This window comes from Microtus pennsylvanicus, chromosome 11 (assembly GCF_037038515.1).
Source record: "Microtus pennsylvanicus isolate mMicPen1 chromosome 11, mMicPen1.hap1, whole genome shotgun sequence".
Taxonomy (NCBI): Eukaryota; Metazoa; Chordata; class Mammalia; order Rodentia; family Cricetidae; genus Microtus; species Microtus pennsylvanicus.
The window spans coordinates 60,250,048-60,269,327 of NC_134589.1; the positions used below are offsets into that span (position 1 = coordinate 60,250,048).

Genomic DNA, 19,280 nt, shown 5'->3' on the forward strand with positions numbered 1-19,280 from the left:
ATATTATGGTTTGAACCATTAATTATTGGATTCAACATCTATTCTGAAGTTAAGGTTAAAGAGATGGGGAACACTGAAGGAAGTATGTTTGGTGGAGAATAAATCAAAAGTTCTAATGAATTTAACGGTAAGGAAGGCGCCCATTCTAAATCTAAACAGAGAACAACATTTAGTCATTCCAGAAGATGGGAAGGACAACCCTAAATGGCCACCACTGCTGTGCAGCTCCAGACGGGTCCGGATGTCCACCATTGCTAATCAGTCCGGAGAGGAAATTTGGGGAAACCTGGGTGCGGGTTCCCTTTCTGAAGCAGTTCTGCCAGAAAGGGGAACAGAAACACTGGAGAATTAAAAGCCAGCGATGACAAAGCTGGCGTGTGTACACTGGATCCATCTTCGCTGCGTCGCGTCACCCAGGCCGGCCGCCTGGCTTGCTCCACCTTCGCATCCGGCCCGAGACTTTACCTCTGAGTTTGAGACGCCCGGGGGAGGGGGGCGCGAAAGGAGTCCGCTACCGGCCTGGCGAGCACGCCCCCGGGGCCTCAGTTCCTCCTCCGAGAGGTCGTTCCGCCCTTCTCTGAGGCCAGAGCCCTCCTTCCGCGCGTCCGTCGGCCACAAGACGCTCGCCCTCTCCGGGTGCCGGCGGACCAGGGTCCAGCGGCCCTGATAGCGGTAGGGGGCGGGGCCTCGCAGTCACGTGCGGCTGCCCGGCCAATGAGCGCGCATCGCGTCGTTAGCGGCGGAACTGTGGGGCTGGCTTACCTGGAGGCCTGGTCTGGGCCGGTAGGCGGGTGGCCAGGGTGAGCCCGGGTGCAGTCCGCGCGTCGCCGGGACTGTGCGGCCACACCTACCCCGCTCCGCGTTCTCAGCAGCCCGGCCATGGAGCGTCAGGTCCAGCGGCTTCGCCAGGCGTTCCGGTCCGGCCGATCGCGGCCGCTACGCTTCCGACAGCAGCAACTCGAGGCCCTGCGGAGGATGGTGCAGGAGCGCGAGGAGGACATCTTGGCAGCCATCGCGGCGGACCTGAACAAGGTGAGCGTCCGCGGGGAGGGAGGGACCGGGCGCGAGCCCTTATTCCCGTGCTGTAGCACGTTGTTTTGTTTATCCAGCAGTGGAAAGGGAGCAGAGGTACTCCGGACTCCAGCTCTGCTTAGAGCCCTGAACGTTGTGTTTACACACGTTGAAGTGTTTGCTTTACCTGATGCTCGCAGTTTCTCTTCTGCGAATGCTCTTTATAGGCGTGCCCGTTTCTACGGCATTTATAGGCTCTTTCCTTACAGTGTGCTCTTAACTCTCTGGGTATTCTGAGTGTCAGTAGTTTGTTCGCTTGGTAAAGTTCAGATATTTCACTCGCTGTCTTATTTCTTAGCTTTTTCTTTAATAGGTTCTTCTTGTAGACAATATTGTTTTTTAAGTAATCTTCAACACTCATATTTTCCTTCATGACTTTGTGCATCATTAGATATGTGTTGCTAAAACGCTAGTACACTGACAATCACTCCGAGGACTTTTAAAATACAAATCTTGATTCAGTCCGTCTGAGACGGTGTCTGAGATTTCTAATGAGGTCCCAGGCGATATCACATGGCCTCTTTAGAAGCAAGCTTTGAATACCAAGGTTTTAAGTAGTGTTGGAGGTATAACTATATTCTCCTGTACTCTCTAGTAATATTTTTTCTTTTTACTTTCTATCTGTATTCCAGGCATAGTATGACCTTTATTTTTAGATTTATAATCCACCCTTCCCCAAAGACTATTGCAAAAAGTGGTAACTGCTATAGTAGTAATGAGAGTAGTAGCTACAAGCCTTCCTTCAGAGTACTTTGGTAAAGAGCAGCTGTGGTGGTAAACAAAGATAAGATAATGAATATTAAAGCCCATGAGCCAGCCGTTCTGCAAGCGTCAGCTATTTTGTGTGTGTTTGTACATACATAGGGCTACTGAAGAATTTTAAACCAGGCTGTGAAGTAGAACATATATAGATAAAGTGGGAACATGGTTACAAACCAGTGTGCTAAGGATGAAGTATTAAGAAACAGCTCAAAAGCAGACTTGCCATGGTACTGAAATCGTGACTGAGGAAGGCTGCTATCAATCAGGGAGGCGTTGTTGAAAGAGATAATTTCTTTTCAGAGGCATTGGCTATCTTAGAGATGAAGAGCCAGGAAGAGTATCCAGGGTGTGTCTTATTGAGAACTTGGAGGGCTAGAAAAAATCTGATAGCAAACTGGGGAGGGGGTGTCTAGTAACACCGGTTGTCACTGCAGATACACTGGGTCTGAGCCATGGGACACCCTAAGCCAGTGGTTCTTCACCCTCCTCATGCTGCGGCCTTTCAGTACAGTTCCTCATGTTGTGGTGACCCAACCATAAAATTGTTTTCACTGTTACTTCATAAAAGGAATTTTGCTACTGTTACAAATCATAATGTAAATATCTGATATGCAGATTAGCTGATGTGTGGCACCTGTGTGGGTCGTGAGCACAGGTCGAGGACCCTGTCCTTGGCCAACTATACTGTACTCTTGTGTAAGAGTGACTGGTTTTCTTTTCCAGAGCAAACTCAATGCCTACAGCCATGAAGTCATTACCATCCTTGGGGAAATTGATTTTATGCTCGCAAATCTTCCTGAATTGGCTTCTGCTAAACCAGCTAAGAAGAATCTGCTTACCATGTTGGATGAGGCCTATGTTCAGCCAGAGCCTCTGGGAGTCGTATTGATTATCGGAGCTTGGAACTACCCTTTTGTTCTTATCATGCAGCCTCTGGTGGGAGCCATCGCTGCAGGTCTGGTGCCCGCTGATGGCTTTGTTCCTGTCTCAAGGGTCTAACTGTATCATGTTGGTTGTAAGTTAAGGATGGTGTCTAGTTAAATACATTTGCTTTGGTGGTTTGCCTTGGCTGACACCAGCAACTTACTAAGCATTCATAGGTATCTTGTACTTACGAATGCTGAAGTATTTAGGGGGTGAATCTAAGAGTCAAAGACATCTGAGGTAGTAGTCCCAAGATCTCAGAGTCAGGCGTCCATATTCTAATGTGATTCTTGTTGATGGCTTTGCCTTCAGGGAAAAAAAGCATTTAGTTTGATTTGACCAGTTTCTTTATTCGAATAATGGTGTAATGTTAGCTCAAGTGTACAGTAAATCTCAGCAGATTGATTTCTTACTTTGAAAGCTCTGGTTGATATAACCTGTTTGCTCAGTGATTCTAGGGCAGAGAGAGAACCATGGTAGAAGTGCAGAAAAAGAGATAGAAATCTGGGGAGTGTGGGAAGCTAGAGAGACTGTTGTCAGTGGCCTGGGGATGTGAGAGCCAACAGGTTAGTGCTTGGGAAGGAAGACACGAAAAAAAGAGGACACGCGATGTGAGGCAGGACGGACTTAAGAGCTGCAGAAATACATGAACCAGCCTGTGCCCTGCATGAGTGTTGCTTTGGTAGCTGTTAAAGTTACCCTAATATTGGATGATGATGTTCTGCTCTCCACTTTATTCAGGAAATGCTGCGATTGTTAAGCCTTCAGAACTAAGTGAAAACACGGCTAAACTCTTGGCTAAACTCCTCCCTCAGTATTTAGACCAGGTAAGAATATCTCTGTCCATCTTCAACCCATCTGTTTATGGTGGAAAACACAGATTTGACTCTTCTGCTAGTGATGTCATTGCTGGCTGCAGATCAGCGGGGCTTCCTTAAGTCTCCAACAGTTGGTTCAATAAAGGAAGCCAGGTTGCAAAATTCACTGTAGAATGACCCAGCAACTATGATTGCACAGAGTGTTGAGGCTGTGGCTTCATACGTGTCTCTTTTCTACCATCTGGCACTTCCAAGGATACGATTTTAGACATCACTCATGTAGTGAACTTGATGAGAGGCTAGCATGTTTCTGTCACTCTCCGTTTTCCTAACAGAACATCATGTGTGCTATTCCATGAGTACACTTGCTTTTTAAAAGCATGCTTGTGGCTGGAAGAAAGTGCCTTCCCGAACCAGCACTCTGAGTTAACTAGCGTATAGGCCCTGAAGAGCATCGAAGGCTGACTAGGGAGCGTGAGACTCAGCTTTTCGGTAGGGGATCAGATCCAGAAGTTCCTGTGACCTCTAGAGAGGAAGTTGATTGCTTTGTGGCTGCTGGGTTCCACATGCAGTTTTGCAGGGGAGATTATTCATTTAACTTTCATCAAAAGGCAGCTTTAAAACACCCAATTAGTATTATGTTTCTTGATTTGCAGTGTCCCCGTGACCAGCTGTAGCTCTTAGAGTAATTTAGTTCTTTATTGTCTTACCACTGTCATCATAGCTCTCAGAACAATTGGTTCTAATAGCTTGGTTATCCAGTCTAAATGGAAGAGAGTAAGTGTCACGGATTCAGTAGGACTTGGAACCAGAAGGTAGAGGATTAAGGTCTCGATTTGTCCCTCCCAGGTGTAAATTCTTTAATAGTTGATGGTCCAAATGGGGAGGATGATAATGTACCCGCTTCAGTTGTCTGGTGGATTAACTTACCTGTGGATTAAAGCACAGAAAAATTAAAATTTAAAGTACGTGAGTCAGTTGAACTGTAAAGTGACCAGGAACTAATTAGCCTTCTAAGGAGCAAGAGATCAATTGCTGACCAGAGGTTGACACACCCGCTTATCCATTGTACAGATTAGGCGCTCGCACGCACCTCACCGTTTCCTTGCCACTTCTTCTCAGCCACTACTTTCTGCCCTTGCTGTTATTGTTAAAAGTATTTTCTAAGTAGCCACCTAAAGGCAGCACAGCGCCTATGATGGGCGTTGTACAGATGTTATGAGACTTTTCCCGGTAACAAGTTCAGAGATTGCCTAAGGTTTGGCAGCTTGCCTAAAGTCACAGATGCCAGCAAGTGGAGAGCCTCGATTCAGTCCAGATCTACTTCAAAAGCAAGTGCCCTCAGCAGTGATGCTCTGGGTCCTGTTCATTGGGCAGATATAGACTTAGGTACCTTGGGCTTAGCCCTGCTGTACTTTGTACTGGGCAGAGAGAGAACATTGGGATTAAGACATGAACTGCAGGGCTGGAGATGCAGCTCAGGAGGTAGAGCACTGGCCTAATGTGTACAAGGCTCTGGGTTGGATCCCCAGCACTGTGCAAAACACAACAGAACAGCAGCAAAAGAACCTCACCATCCCCTCCCCACATCTTGCACATTTCCCCGTGGAATCCAACTGTTTGCTCTCCTTTGTGCTCTCGTTGCCAAGCTCATGGAGGAAATATTGGACTCTGAGGCTTGTGTAGGTTGATTGTTCCTGGTCACCAGCAGATCCGTCATCCTCCCTCTGTCTTGGGTCACCTCCTGATCTGTCCCTTGCAGGAGATGATCTTGATCTTTTGGTTTTCCTGACCACACCTTATCAGTGTTGAAGAATTGCTGACATGAGGCCTTAAGATTAATTGGACAGTGCAAGAATCTGTTTCTCTTTCTTTGAGGACCTGTATGCGGTTGTTAATGGTGGTGTTGCGGAGACCACAGAGCTCCTGAAGCAGCGGTTCGATCACATTCTCTACACAGGCAACACCGCGGTGGGAAAGATTGTCATGGAAGCTGCTGCCAAGCATCTGACCCCTGTGACCCTGGAACTCGGTGGGAAAAGCCCATGCTACATTGACAGAGACTGTGATCTGGATGTCGCTTGCAGGTGAGGCTGGCTTTGTTTTCCTGAGGTTTCCTCCAGCAGATGGAAGTTTTTTCTAATGGCTGTCTTTCTTTACACGTGAACCTCATGACTTACGGCTTCAAGGTTCATCAACTTTAGTGGCTGGTGTGCCCAGGAGCAGCCAGAGCCTCTCAAATCATCTTCTGATGTCACTGCTGGAATAGGGAGCCACACATAGGTCCTGCTAGCGTGTAGTCTTCCTCAGGAAGTGTGGAAATATTCTTATGGATAAACTTGGAGAGAAATTTTCCCAGGGTTGCTCTTTTTTTCTTTTCCAGTGTTGGGATCAAATTATGGTAAGCCTGTGAGCCACATTAAGCTACGCCCTGAGCCTGTGGCAAGAAATCTTAATCTCTTGCCAGTTGAAAAATGATAATCCAAAGGGTTGTGTGTATGAATAAAAACGCTCATTTGAAAGGGTGTCGTGTTCACTTCGTAGCTGAGATCCTTTGTTCACAAGACAGTATGAGAGATATTTTAATAGCATTTTGCAGCTGGGAAACAGAAAACAAGAGTTTTTCTCTATACTAAGATAGGTTTGACGAGTAGGAAACAAGTATGCTCCGGGTAGTGTGGTTTCAGAGCTGGTACTGGGGAGGTGGGTCAGCCTTGCTGCTTGGCCTCTTTAAATAGAGCGTGACTTCCAGAAAAAGAGAGCAGAGATGAATGCTTGAGGTTGTGAGCTTTGTCTGTATGTAGGAAGGGGAAGGGTCCACACAAGGGAGCATGGTAGAGGATGTTGGTTGTGCCCCCTTTACACCTGCACAGCCTGTCAACAGAACTACAGTCTGGGAGAGCCGGAGTCTGAATTGTATGCTTGGCATCGAGTGACCTTTGGCTGGCTCAGAAAGGATGGAGTGTTGGGAGGCTGTGCCCATTCTCTGCAGGCTGTGTCTTCATAGCTTGTACTGTTTATCAGGCCGGCTCTGAGAATTTTCTTGCTATTTAGAATCTTTTACCTCGGTTGAAAATGTGCGCTAAAGGCTGGTGGCGTGGTTCAGTGGTAAAAGTACTTGATGCACAAATCTGGCAGTCTGAGTTTGATGCCTGGAACCTGTGTTTTTAAAAAGTCAGATTCTAGTTGGGAGGTGGTGGCGCATGCCTTTAATCCCAGCACTTGGGAGGCAGAGGCAAATGGATCTCTGTGAGTTTCCTGGTCTACGTAGTGAGTTCTAGGACAGACAAGGTTACACAGTGAAACCCTGTTTTGAAAAACCAAAACCAAAACAAACAAACAAACAAACAAAAAACCAGCCAGAGTCTGAGTAGATGGGAGGGAGGGCTTGAGTATGCAGTGAGCACACAGAAGAGAGGCCCCACCTGAGCAAGGCAGAAAGGACCAACTCCCAAAATCCCCAAACAATGTCTTCTGCCTCCCCCTACACACTGTGGCATGCATGCTTATATGTGCACTCTCACACACCCTAAATCAAAAAGAAATCTGGAAATACATTCTAAGTTCATGATCTACAACTAACTAGTTCTAACTAGATGATCTACAGTTCAGAGTTTTCATTTCTTTTGTTTTTGACAATTACTAACTAAATATACAAAACCATATGTTTGGCATGATGGTTGGTTAATCCTTGTCATCAACTTGATGGCATTTAGAAGCACTATGGAAACAACTCTGTAGACGTGTCTGTGAGGATTTGTCTAGATTAGGTTAAGTGAGGTGGGAAGACCCAACCTAAACCTGAGTTGTGGGTGAAAAAAAAAAAGGTAAACTGAGCATAAGTATTGGTTGCTCTCTCCTCCCTGGCTGTGGTGCCATGTGACCACAGTGTCGTGGTCCTGCTGCCATGACCTCCTTCCTCCACAATGTAGCGCCCTTCAACTGTGAGCCAAAATCACCCCTTCCTTTCTTCAGTTGCTGTTGCCAGATGTTTTATCATAGCAATATGCAAAGTGCCTAATACATTGGGAAACAAAGTGACAATGAAAAGATGACTGAATTGCATAGGTATTCTGGTTTGGGTTTTGTTTTTTCTCCCCAGACGCCTAACCTGGGGAAAGTACATGAACTGTGGTCAAACCTGCATAGCTCCAGACTACGTCCTCTGCGAAGCCTCGCTCCAGGATCAGATCGTACAGAAGATTAAGGAGACGGTGAAGGTCTGTGTTCTGCAGTTCTGGTCTCACTGATGAAAGTCAGAGTGCTTTCTGACAGCATCTCTGTTCACTTTTACCCAACCCAGACAATCCCAGAAACATATGTGACTGAACCACCTGGCTAATTAAAACACCACACAGCAGGGCGGTGGTGGCGCACACCTTTAATCCCAGCACTCAGGAGGCAGAGGCAGGCGGATCTCTGTGAGTTCAAGACCAGCCTGGTCTACGAGAGCTAGTTCCAGGACAGGGTCCAAAGCTACAGAGAAACCCTATCTCAAAAAAACAATAAAACAAAAAACCCACACACTCTGCATTTGTGGGAACAAGGCCAAGTTGATGTTAAGTCCACTTAAATGGTGTAGTTGATTTGTTGATTAGTTGAGGCATATATTTAAAAATCAAAATGTTTTCTGTGGTTTTGAGAGAATATTTCCAAATTACTTGAAGAGAGCCCTTGGCATATGGTGGCATACTGGTTCTCACTGGAGAAGGTTATCAGTTGTTGTGTGTGTAGAGGGCCAGATGACCAATAGTTTGAAGGCGTGAAGTAAATACCTGCTTAAAGTGTACCCTGTAGAGCAGCGGTCCCCAGCCTTCCTAACGCCACAACCCTGTAATACAGTTCCACGGGTTGTGGTGACCGCCAACCATAAAATTATTTTCATTACTACTTCATCTGTGATTTTGCTGCTGCTACGAATCATAATATAAATCTCTGATATGCAGACCATCTGATATTTGACCCTTGTGAAGGGGTTGTGGCCCACAGGTTGAGAACTGTTGCTGGAGCAGGTTCTCCATCATTTAGGGTACATAAAGGAACTAAGGAAGACCGTGTCTGGTAATAAGCTAAGGCTTGAAGAGATGTGGGATTTTCATTGTCAGAGCGTGTTTGACCAGGGATACTGAGTTCAGTGGTACGGAGACTAGTAAGCCACCTTGCTGAGATCATTTTCTGTTAATTGAGCACCAGAAAGGAATTGAAGTGTGGGTTTTCTGACATTTAAGTGACTCCTGTTGCTTTCAATAGGACTTTTATGGGGAAAATATAAAAGAGTCTCCCGATTATGAAAGGATCATCAATCTTCGTCACTTTAAAAGGTTACAAGGTTTGCTTGAAGGACAGAAAATAGCTTTTGGCGGGGAGACTGATGAGGTCACACGCTACATTGGTAAGGAAATTCGCCCTTCCTGTGGGAAGATAGTTCGACATTTTTACTAACATTTACTGATCTTACATAAACTAAATATTGCTTTTCCGTATACTATTTTTTAGTTTATGTACGCACGCACCTTTAATACTTAATAAATAAATAAATACTAAGTAAATAAATAAATACTTAATAAATAAATAAATTAATAAATAGAATTATTTATTAGTGTGTGTGTGTGTGTGTGTGTGTGTGTGTGTGTACCACAGTATCTTAATTTTCTGTTGCTGTGATAAAGCATCCGCCATCTGTAGTGAGATCTGGCTCCCTCTTCTGGCAGGTAGCAGAAATGCAGACAGAACACTACATAATAAATAAATAAATCTTTTAAAAAAAAAGAAACTGCTCCCAAAATTAATTTACTTTTATTTTTTCATCAGTTGTTTAAAAAACATAAAAGAGGGCTGGAGAGATGGCTCAGAGGTTAAGAGCATTGCCTGCTCTTCCAAAGGTCCTGAGTTCAATTCCCAGCAACCACATGGTGGCTCACAACCATCTGTAATGGAGTCTTCTGGCTTGCAGGCATACACACAAAGAGAATATTGTATACGTAATAAATAATAAAATATTTGGAAAAAAAAAAAAAAAAAACATAAAAGAATGCAAATAATTAAGAATTCATAGAAATTCTCCTTGGTTGGATGTTTCAGTAATTGTTCAACAAAACAAATCAGAAATCCCAATTCTTTTGTCTTGCTGCTCTTCCCTTCTCCTAGGTGGCAGTGTGACCCATTTCTAAGCCAGTCAAAGACAAAACGAAGGAAGAACTGTTGAGATTAGCTTGGTCTAGGTAGAACTTCTCCCTGAGTTTGACAGTGAGTTTGGAAGCAGATTTTGGGGGGAGGAAAGGTTGCTGTGAACCAAAGCTAAGTCTGGCGCACTGAGAGAGGACAAACCAGTAGGAGTGCCTCATGGGCGCTGTCCCAGGAAATGGAGAGAAGATGAGACTGTTGCTTTTTCTTCTGTCTTCAACTTGACCATTCGTGTTCTTTTATTTTATTTTTTAGCTCCAACTGTACTTACTGATGTTGATCCTAATTCCAAGGTGATGCAGGAAGAAATTTTTGGACCAATTCTCCCAATAGTGTCTGTGAAAAATGTAGATGAAGCCATTAGTTTCATAAATGATCGTGAAAAGCCCCTGGCCCTCTACGTGTTTTCTCATAACAATAAGGTAAGCTTTGTAGAGAATAGTTCATTCTCAGGAGCCAGATTTCTTTATCGCCGTAAAGAATAGATGGCTCGTTTATATATTGAAGTTGACCGGCTGCATTCATAGCTTAATTTCTTGGGTAATGGAGCCTTGGTTATCACTGTACCCCTTCCCTTCCTCCCTGGAGTTAGAGCTGAGTTCACAGGGACGAATGTCACAGGCTTTTGAATAACAAACACCTCCTGAATAATGAGAACTCTTCCATGTACTAGCATGTAGTGCTTTTTGTGGCCTGAATCCATAGAGACTGCCCCTGTGATTCAAATGGCCGTCATAGCCACTCAGGTGGGGCTGGGGAAGTCAGAGACCTCTGGCACATCGTAAAGATAGTCGTGAGAACTTGGACTTCAGGCTCCCAAAGGGTAGCAGCTCTGCAGCCTCTTTCTGTGTGCCTGTCCTTTGTGTCACTAGGTGACTTGCAGCTCTTAGCAGATCATGGCTCCACGTGGACAAATAGGTTCAGGGTCCATCTGGAAAGATGAAAATGAGAAAGAGGAAGAAGGGACCAGTCGGTGTGCAGAGGTCATTGGCCCGGTGCCATGTGCAATTCCTGATGATGAGGTGCTGTAGTCACGTGGTGGCTTCAGGAGCTGGCAGCACTGTGAAGTTGACAGAGCTCCAGGCAGTCGAAATGAGAGGAGTGTGTATGGTTCAGTAAGGCCCACTGGCTGCGTGCAGATGGGTCGGCAGCTCTTTCCCTGTGGTCACTGCAGGCCCATTCAACATCCACCCTGAGTTCCCAAGGCTTCTTAGTACCTAAGTGAAATGATGTTTGTTTATTAGCTCAGTGTCATTGAGGCTTTTCTGATCTTAGGCCAACTAGCTATTTACTTCCTCAAAAATAGAATAATTCTAACATTTTTTTGCATTTCATACCTGTCAATCATATGTTATAATTTAGATCAGGGATTGAGAAGTAACCTTTTTGTTATTTTGTTTTTTAAGACAGGGTTTCTCTGTATAGCCCTGGCTATTCTAGAACTCACTCTGTAGACCAGGCTGGCCTTAAACTCAAAGATCTTCCTGCCTCTGCCTCCCAAGTGCTGGCATTAGAGGCATGCGCCATCACCACCCAGCTGAGAAATAATAATTTTAATATACTATTTTTATTTACCGCAAGACTTTGATGTGTGTGTACAATGTATTTTGATCATGGTCATTCCCCAGTCTTGCCCTAATTCTAATTTCCTGCTTACTCAAGGGTGTGGGGTCATCCGCTAGAGCATGGTTGAGATATGAAGGGCATGCCTGTAAGGAAACTGACTCCCTCTCCCAGGAGCTGTCGAACTGCCAGTGTCTCTTCATCGGTGTAGGGCTCATGAGTCCCTCTCCTGTCCAGGCCGGAGTAGTGACTGGTTTGCCATCTGTGGTCGCCTATAGCTGGCTCGAGTCCAGGAGCATGGCAGTCTTTCTGAAGACTGTTTTCTCCCTCCCATCTTCTGACTCTTTAGTCTTTTCTCTCCCTCCTGCCAATCCTCAGCCTCGGAGGGAGGAGTGTGATGGAAATGTTCCATCTGAGACGGAGCATGCTGTAGGCAATTACTCCCTTCACTTTGACCAGTTGAGAGTTTACATGCTAACTGCTGTCCACTGCACAAAGAAACCTCTAATGAGGTCTGAGGAGTGTATTAACCTATGGATATAGAAATTGCAAACATAGAGGTTTGATACTAAGGCCGTTTAACAAGATACTAGTAGTATATTCATCATTAAGGCCTCTGAGCTCCCCAGCCATGAATTCTTGGTCAGATTGATAGTAGGCATATTTCCTCCTACAGAAAGTGGTTGGTACCCCCATAACATCCATGCCACTATTACACCAACAAGCATATCTTGTCATTATTGCAGTTCACAGCATTCATAGCTGGGTAGATTCCCTCCACCCCTCCCCACAGCAGCATGTGTTGCACCTCCTGGTACTATAAAAGCTATTTAGCAGGGCAGAAGGCTTCTGGCCAGTACCACCTTGAGAGAAGTAGTAATTTCTAAACTGTCTCTTGTTGGTACTGCTTTGGAGTATAGATCTTGGAAACAGACCCAAAGGTTCAGGGCCACCCCTCTTGATCTACACACTGATATACTGGGGACCAGAAGTGTTTAATATTTCAGATTTTTTAAAGGCAATATCACTGTGTATCCTAGGCTGACCTTAAACTCATACTCTGCCTGCTCCAGTTTCTCAAATGCAGAGATTCAAGTATGTGCTATCTTCCACCCAGCTTGACTGCAGATAGTTTTTAGATTTTAGAATATTTGCCTATAAATGAGCTGCCTTGGAGTTGGGACCCAAGTTTAAGCATTTTCTGTGTTTCACGAGGCAATATACACAAAGTCTGAAGGTAATTTTATACAGTATTTTTAGTAATTTTTGGCATGAATTTTATGTCTCCACAAACTTAAATACTTGCACCAGCACACAAAGCCAGGATGCATGTCCGTAGAGCCCACAGGGAGTACACTCAAGCACACGGGGGTGACAGGACATTAGCTCTGACCTGGGTGCCTTTGGTCTGTTCCTCAGCTCATCAAACGGGTGATCGAGGAAACCTCCAGCGGTGGGGTCACAGGCAATGATGTCATCATGCACTTCACTGTCAATTCTTTGCCCTTTGGAGGTGTGGGTAAGTACGACCGTCCAGTGGCTAGTCTACTGCTGTGACTTCTGCCGTCAGGCTGGGTCCCCTGTTCTCCAGAGGTTGGACCAAAGGCATTTTGTTCTTGGGGAAGCATTGTGGACACGATCTGCCCCTTTCTGCTGGGTCCTTCCTGCCATGGTCGTGGCTATAGCTGGCCCTCTTCTCTCCTCCCTCACTGTCGTGGTGTTTTCTCTCTGGCTTCATTGTCTTCCCAATGAATCAATCTTGCCTTCTGAAGTGACCCCTTCCATCAAAACAGTTAAGTCAGCTGTGGCCTGACCTCCTCCAGCTGTCCCCTGGCTTCCAGTCATTCTGCCTTCTGTCATTGCATTGTACATGTCGCCACTCACAGGACATTTCGCCAGTCTGTTGTATGCATTGTGAATTGCGCAGGCATGACTTCCAGGAAGGCAGGGTTTTACTTGTTATTGTTACCTGTCTGTGCAGCCTTGTTACCCTGTTCTTGGTTTACTTGCTGTTCTTACCTGTCTGTGCAGCCTTGTTGCCCTGTTCTTGGTTGCTCTTCAAGGACTTAGAGGAAGCAAGTGAGAGAAGGATAAATAAGGCCATGTGGACTGATAGAAAAAGCGTTTAGCATCATGCTAATCTGGGTTCATATTTTAGTTTCCTCCTTTAACAGACATGTGACTTCAGGCAGATCAGCTAGTTCCGTAAACTCTCTTTTCCTGTCTGAAAACTGGGTTGGAGGCACAGACCACTGCAGGGCTGGGGCAGGTGACCCCCACAGAGCTCACTGAAACTCTCAGCACATTTCTGACATAAAGGACAGCACAGCCTAGAAGGGCTGCAGATCCTGTCCCTGCTCATGGAAAGTATCCAGGCTGAGAGGGCGGATGATTGTGCTAGGGGACCAACTTGGGAAGAGATTTTTAAGGAAAAAAAAAGCAAATATGTTGGGTTTCTACACCCCAAGCAGCACGCTCAGGCTTTCACCGTCAGCGTGGAAATGGGAAGCAACTACACTGAAATTGTTTCATCTGTTCCATTTGTTTCAGGTGCCAGCGGAATGGGGGCTTATCATGGGAAATATAGTTTTGACACCTTTTCTCATCAGCGCCCCTGCTTATTAAAAGGATTAAAGGGAGAGAGTGCCAATAAGCTCAGGTACCCTCCCAACAGCCAGTCCAAGCTCGGCTGGGCCAAGTTCTTGCTGCTGAAAAAGTTCAACAGAGCAGGGCTGCTGACGCTGCTGGTCACGTGCTTGGCTGTGGTTGCGGCCGTGTTCATCAAGGTGAGTCCCTGTCCCTCCTTCCTGTCCCTTCTTCCTGTCTGTGGGCTGCTTGTAGCTATATGAGTCTGTCTGTCGAGACACTCCATCAGCTTCTAATGTTCCTGCCTGCTGGCTAGCTACCTGTTTTTGTAAACACAGTTATTTACTTCCTGTCTTAACTGTTTTTTTGCTGCTGAGTCAAAGTTCAATACTTCTGACCAAGTCTGAATGGACTGCAAAGTCAAAATTATTGTAGGAGTTTACCGAAATTATTGTAGGAGTTTACTGACGTTTTTAAGAATCTAAACTACCAAAGAGCTTGCTAGAAGGCTCCAGAGCTGCTCAGCCCTCTGCTCCCTTGGATATTGCTCCTCACTATCTGCTTCAGTTTGTTCTTGAATATGCATGAAGTCATCATGGCATTAAAAATGACAATAATGGAAGGAAATAGACAAGGGGCATCATTTTTATTAGGCATATTTTTCCTCCAAAGTGGATTGCCAGAGAAAGTTTGTCTTGGGCCACAGGTCATCATAGAGGTTTGCAAAAAGGCGCTTGAGATAGCCTCCTCTGGGCAGCCTGTGCGTGTCCGGGATGGAGGAGGGAATCATCCTTCATGGGATGGGTGTCAAGATGGGATGGGGGAGGGTTTCCTCAGACAGCTGACCAAGAAGTATGACAATGTCTATGAAGAGTGGGTGTGGATGAGAGACGGAAGCATCTAGTGGAAACGCCATGTTTATCTATGGTGTATCTTGGTTAAATGTGAAAGTCGTTCATCTCACTAGCACCGCACTGGTGGACTGATGATAACAGCTGCATTTGAAATCATTTGGGTTTTCTCAGAAATACCAAGCTCTGTCGAGGGGGAATGCCCTGTTGGCTTCTCTGGCAGTTCACAGACTGCGCTGGCCCAGTAAACACTCATGATCAGATCTCAGCTGTCTGTTGAGAGTGAGGTAGGAGCTTCCTGTTTTCTTTCTGTGTGTGAGGTGGGCCAGGTTGGGTTCTGTTTGGATTTAGCTGTTTCTACAGCTGAAGGTTTAGACTTACTGACAAAGGATGTTTTACTTAAATTCAGTTTAGGCATCATTTTAAAGGGATGGGGAGGGGTACTGGTAGAGGAGCAGACCTCTGGGCTGGGCCTGGTGAAATCTGTGGCCTTTTTAAAAGTGAGTAGCCGCATATTGAGCTACGCTGTCCCTCTGTCGGTTCAGGAGGGCATGCCAGCAATTCCAGTCCAAGTCACCATTTAGACAGTTAACTTTTTATTTCATAATTGGAGAATATTTTTTAAAAGTCTCAGAATTGTTTCATTTTAATTAAAAATAAAACTCTACAGTTTAGGAATTTACAGTGCAATTCAGGGTTTTTTTCCTCTTATACATCTTTCTGAGACTGAAGATTTGGTTGGAGAAGGCTTGGGTCTCTGGTCAATAGTGTTTTTCATTTGACATTGGTCCCTTAGCCTAGTGTGCATATTTTTGGTTGGGGTAGACTTTCTCAACCTCTGGGTGACATGAGGACCAGACTTGCCTTGTCCCCAGGAAGGCGCACCTAGGGCACCACACTCACCACACAGGGGTTTGGCAGACAGGTCTTCCTTAGCCAGGTCTTTGGTGGGAACGAGGGCACGTGGGCTTGATCCTCGGCTTGGTTATTGACTTGAGATTTTGGCAAAGCCTCTCCTTGAGCTTTTACTTGAATCTTCTCTGCAGAGTGCGAGGAGTTTGCGATTTCCCAGGCCACTTTCAACTTCTCCCGTCTCATTGCTATTGGCAGTACGTTCATGGCTTCTTTAGCCAGTGTGGGCTCAGGCAAAGATCTGGCTTTGGCTCCTTGCTGCCTCCTTGTGCTCTTCCCTGACCTTTTGTCCTCTTTGTATCAAATCTCATTTTAATTCAAACAGTGATTCAGAATGTAGATTGCATTGCTCATTTGGGTCTCTGAAAACATTTTTGAAGGCTGTTTTTGTAAGGACATTTTTGTACATGCTCAGTAAGCACGACACCTGAGCTGTACCACCAAGCAAAATGAACTTCTTTTGAAAGACACGTAGTGATCGTGCCGTGCCGCGTGATGGGCAGGCTGGGTCAATGGCGCATGTCCCGTGCTTTCTCAGCACTTATGTGACCGGTCTTTTGAGACAGACCGTTGCTTGTCTCCACCTGTACATCTAGGAGTCTGTTATAGGTACAGACCTTTGTCCTCCTGCACACTTGAGGAGTCTGTTATAATTACAGACCTTTGCATTAAGTGACGTTTTTTGCACTTCGTTGTTTACTTACATTATCAGATGTTTTTATGTCGTTTTGCTAATTTATTGGAGTTCGAGTGAATTTAGAATAAAGTCCACAAAGGAAAGTTCCATCAAAACCTGTAGGCTACAGGAAGTGTTAGGCTGGCCTGGGTCTTTTAGATTTCTGTATTTTTGTTTTATATGTATGAGTGCTTTCCTGCATGTGTTCCTGGTACCCACAGAGACCAAAAGAGGGTGTCAGATCCCCTGGAACTGGAGTTAAATGTCATTGTGGGTGCTGGGAACTGAACCCTAGTCTTCAGTAAGAGCAGCAAGTGCTCTTAACCACCTCTGTCCCCTGGTCAGAGTTTTAGAAGGTGGAGAAATCACAGGTCAGTGCACTGTCTTCTGGAGGTTGCTGCGGCTCTCCTCAGCTTAGGCTGGATCAGCTGCATCACTGCTCTTGGACTTTAGGAACAAGCTCGCAGTCTCTAGATTTCATGCCATCCCTGGGTCTCCTGCTACATGGCTTTGGGTACGTGGCTCTGCTTTTAGCTCTTGGTTTTGGACAGTATACAGTCTGCTCCCTTGTCTTGTTGTTATTAATGAGGAAAAGCATGATACTGTATTTTCAGTTGAAACCGAACTGTGGCTTCTTAGGGTCACGCAGCTTTTCTATTTTGAATTTGGAATCTCTTAAGAAAGAAAGTGTTTGTGAGAGTCTCAGTGCCCCCAGACTTATGTTCTAAGGCTTTTCTCATAGCAGAATAACATGAACCCCTTTCTCCTCTCTCCAGGAATATCTGTAATGACTTCCTCGTAACCACTACTGAATCGTTCCTCTACTAAATGCTTGACAAACCAATACCTTTAAAATTGTACCCAAACCAGGAAATTACAGATGTACTGCAATCAAACCTAAGCCGTTGTCACTTACTGCTAACGAAACTCACTGTTTGAGCCAACTTCCAGCATTTGTCAGCAGTGAAGGTACTGGGAGGACATAGACTGTGCTGGGCGAGAACGTGCCGTGTAAAGTCCCAGCTCCGTGGGCAGTGTCAGGGAGAACGGTAGTTGTCCCATCGCTTCTTTGCTTCAGTTCATAGCACTTCCCACTCCTGTGTCTTCTGCTCTCAGGCCTCAGCAAAGCTCTCCAGGTCACCTCGGCCCAGGCTTGCCAGCTGTCTGGAGAGGTCTTCCCAGCTCGTGTTAGGGGTTGAGGTCCTAAACTGGGGAAGTGGGTATGTCCACCTCATCCACTGTGCAGAGAACCTTCAGGAACTGGCTCTCCATTTAAACGTCCTTTCTTGTTCGTTGCTCATCACCTAAAGTGTGTGTGTTTGTGACAGTCTGTCGTGACTGTCCACAGTGCCTTTATGATGACATGGGCTACACCGAGCCTCTTGTCAGGAAGAAGTGCTTTCTTTGTGAATGCCAGTGAGAACATCTTGTAGTCACAGCTGTTCCAGAGGCCAAGGTTAGAAGATCCCTGAGCCCAGGAGTTTGGGACCAGCCTAGGCTACATAGGCTTCATTATCCATAAAGACCCTTCGAGATCCTAAAGTTGAATGTCACATAGATCTTCAAGGACAAATTTTTCTTGTTTTCATAGCACAATGAAGGAAACTTCACTTTTTAAATTTTAGAGGGATCCCTTTCTGAATAAACTTAGCCTACAGATCTTAAAGTGTGGTCCAGCTCCTGTCCTGAAAGGGGGATGTTAGGATTCGAGGCTTCGGAAGGCATGGGACAGAGACTGTGGGAGAATGCTGTGAGCTAGTGGGACACACTGAAGGGATGGGACGATAAGAAGAGCTCCCGTGCACGTGGGGCATTGTTCTCAGTCAGATCCCGATGTGGCCAAGCAGGGAAGTGGCAAGAGAGATCAGTGTGGAGCTCAGCTCTCTGCTCAGGCCTGGCTGCACCCCAACCCCAAGCTGCAGGGCTCCCGCTGCCTTCCTGGGATCTAGATTAAGACTTGATCCCACTCGATGAGAATGTAGCTTGCTTTATTGACTGTACAGCCATCTTTGCTGAATAACCTGCTCCATCACTGAAGCTGTCTGAAGGGTGTCGTCTCTACAAAAGGATGAGGCATCAAAACAAAAAACATTGTCCTATTTAGCAAGTAGTTGCTTACGTGACAATTGTCATAGACTAATCAGAAAATATTTTGCACAAAATTCCAATGTAGAATTTGCTCTTACTATTATGTTAAATTATAAATCATAACTTCTAGTTAGACTAGAATACTTACATACTATACTAATCTTCAAAATAAATGTTTTTCATAAATTATTGTGAGTGTTATTTTCAACCTCAGCTATGGAGATAAAATTCCTTGATTACAAAGTTTCCCTACGAATCCATTTTTCACTGTAGCCCCACAGATGGTAGTGCTAACTGTGGGCATCATGGTTCTCAGACTCTGCAATCTGTTCCCTGAGTGCGGATGAAGGCCGCCGTGCCATGTCTCACCATTGCGCCTGGAGCTGCTCACCAATCACAGGCCCACAGCAACCAAGAATTTGAATCCCTGTCATGTGCCATCCGTGGCAGTGTGTGTGACCGGACAAGCTGGGCTTTGCTGCTCTGGTTCACACCATTTCACTGCTGAAAGGCAGAGCAAATGCTTCTCAGTCTGAGCCCAGTGAGATGAGGAGGGAAGAAGGGCCTGTGGCCAGCAGGGTCCCCAGTGCCACCTAGCTAGGGCTTGCTGGCCCTTCTCACAGCTCCACGAAGATCGGCACGCTGTGCCCAGAAAAACACGAATGTTACCAGTGCTTTGAAATTCTATTTTACTTAAAATCTTTTCTGCTCTTGAGGAAGACTAGCCGTTCCTGGATTCTCACTCTTCTGATAGGCTGATATTCCAAAGCGCAGTCTGAGTCAGAGAAGGAAAAGCCAGTTTGACCACAGCATAATCGTCACTGTGCAGTTGAGATCTCTGAAAGC

General features: G+C 45.6%; 1 protein-coding gene across 2 annotated transcripts; it reads left to right on the plus strand.

Moving 5' to 3' along the window:
• The first annotated feature begins 724 nt into the window (after window positions 1-724).
• Window positions 725-18,620, plus strand: Aldh3a2 (aldehyde dehydrogenase 3 family member A2). 2 transcript variants are annotated; one of them, XM_075992291.1, is made up of 11 exons: window positions 725-1,032; window positions 2,557-2,788; window positions 3,499-3,584; window positions 5,454-5,662; window positions 7,678-7,795; window positions 8,826-8,967; window positions 10,014-10,180; window positions 12,741-12,840; window positions 13,872-14,107; window positions 14,933-15,045; window positions 17,123-18,620. In XM_075992291.1, the coding sequence occupies exons 1-10, from the start codon at window positions 880-882 to the stop codon at window positions 15,014-15,016; spliced, it is 1,527 nt and encodes a 508-aa protein (XP_075848406.1). In that variant the 5' UTR covers window positions 725-879; the 3' UTR covers window positions 15,017-15,045; window positions 17,123-18,620. The 2 variants fall into 2 exon arrangements, with proteins under 2 accessions (XP_075848406.1, XP_075848407.1); XM_075992292.1 differs by lacking the exon at window positions 14,933-15,045 and having other exon boundaries at window positions 746-1,032.
• The last annotated feature ends 660 nt before the right edge of the window (window positions 18,621-19,280 follow it).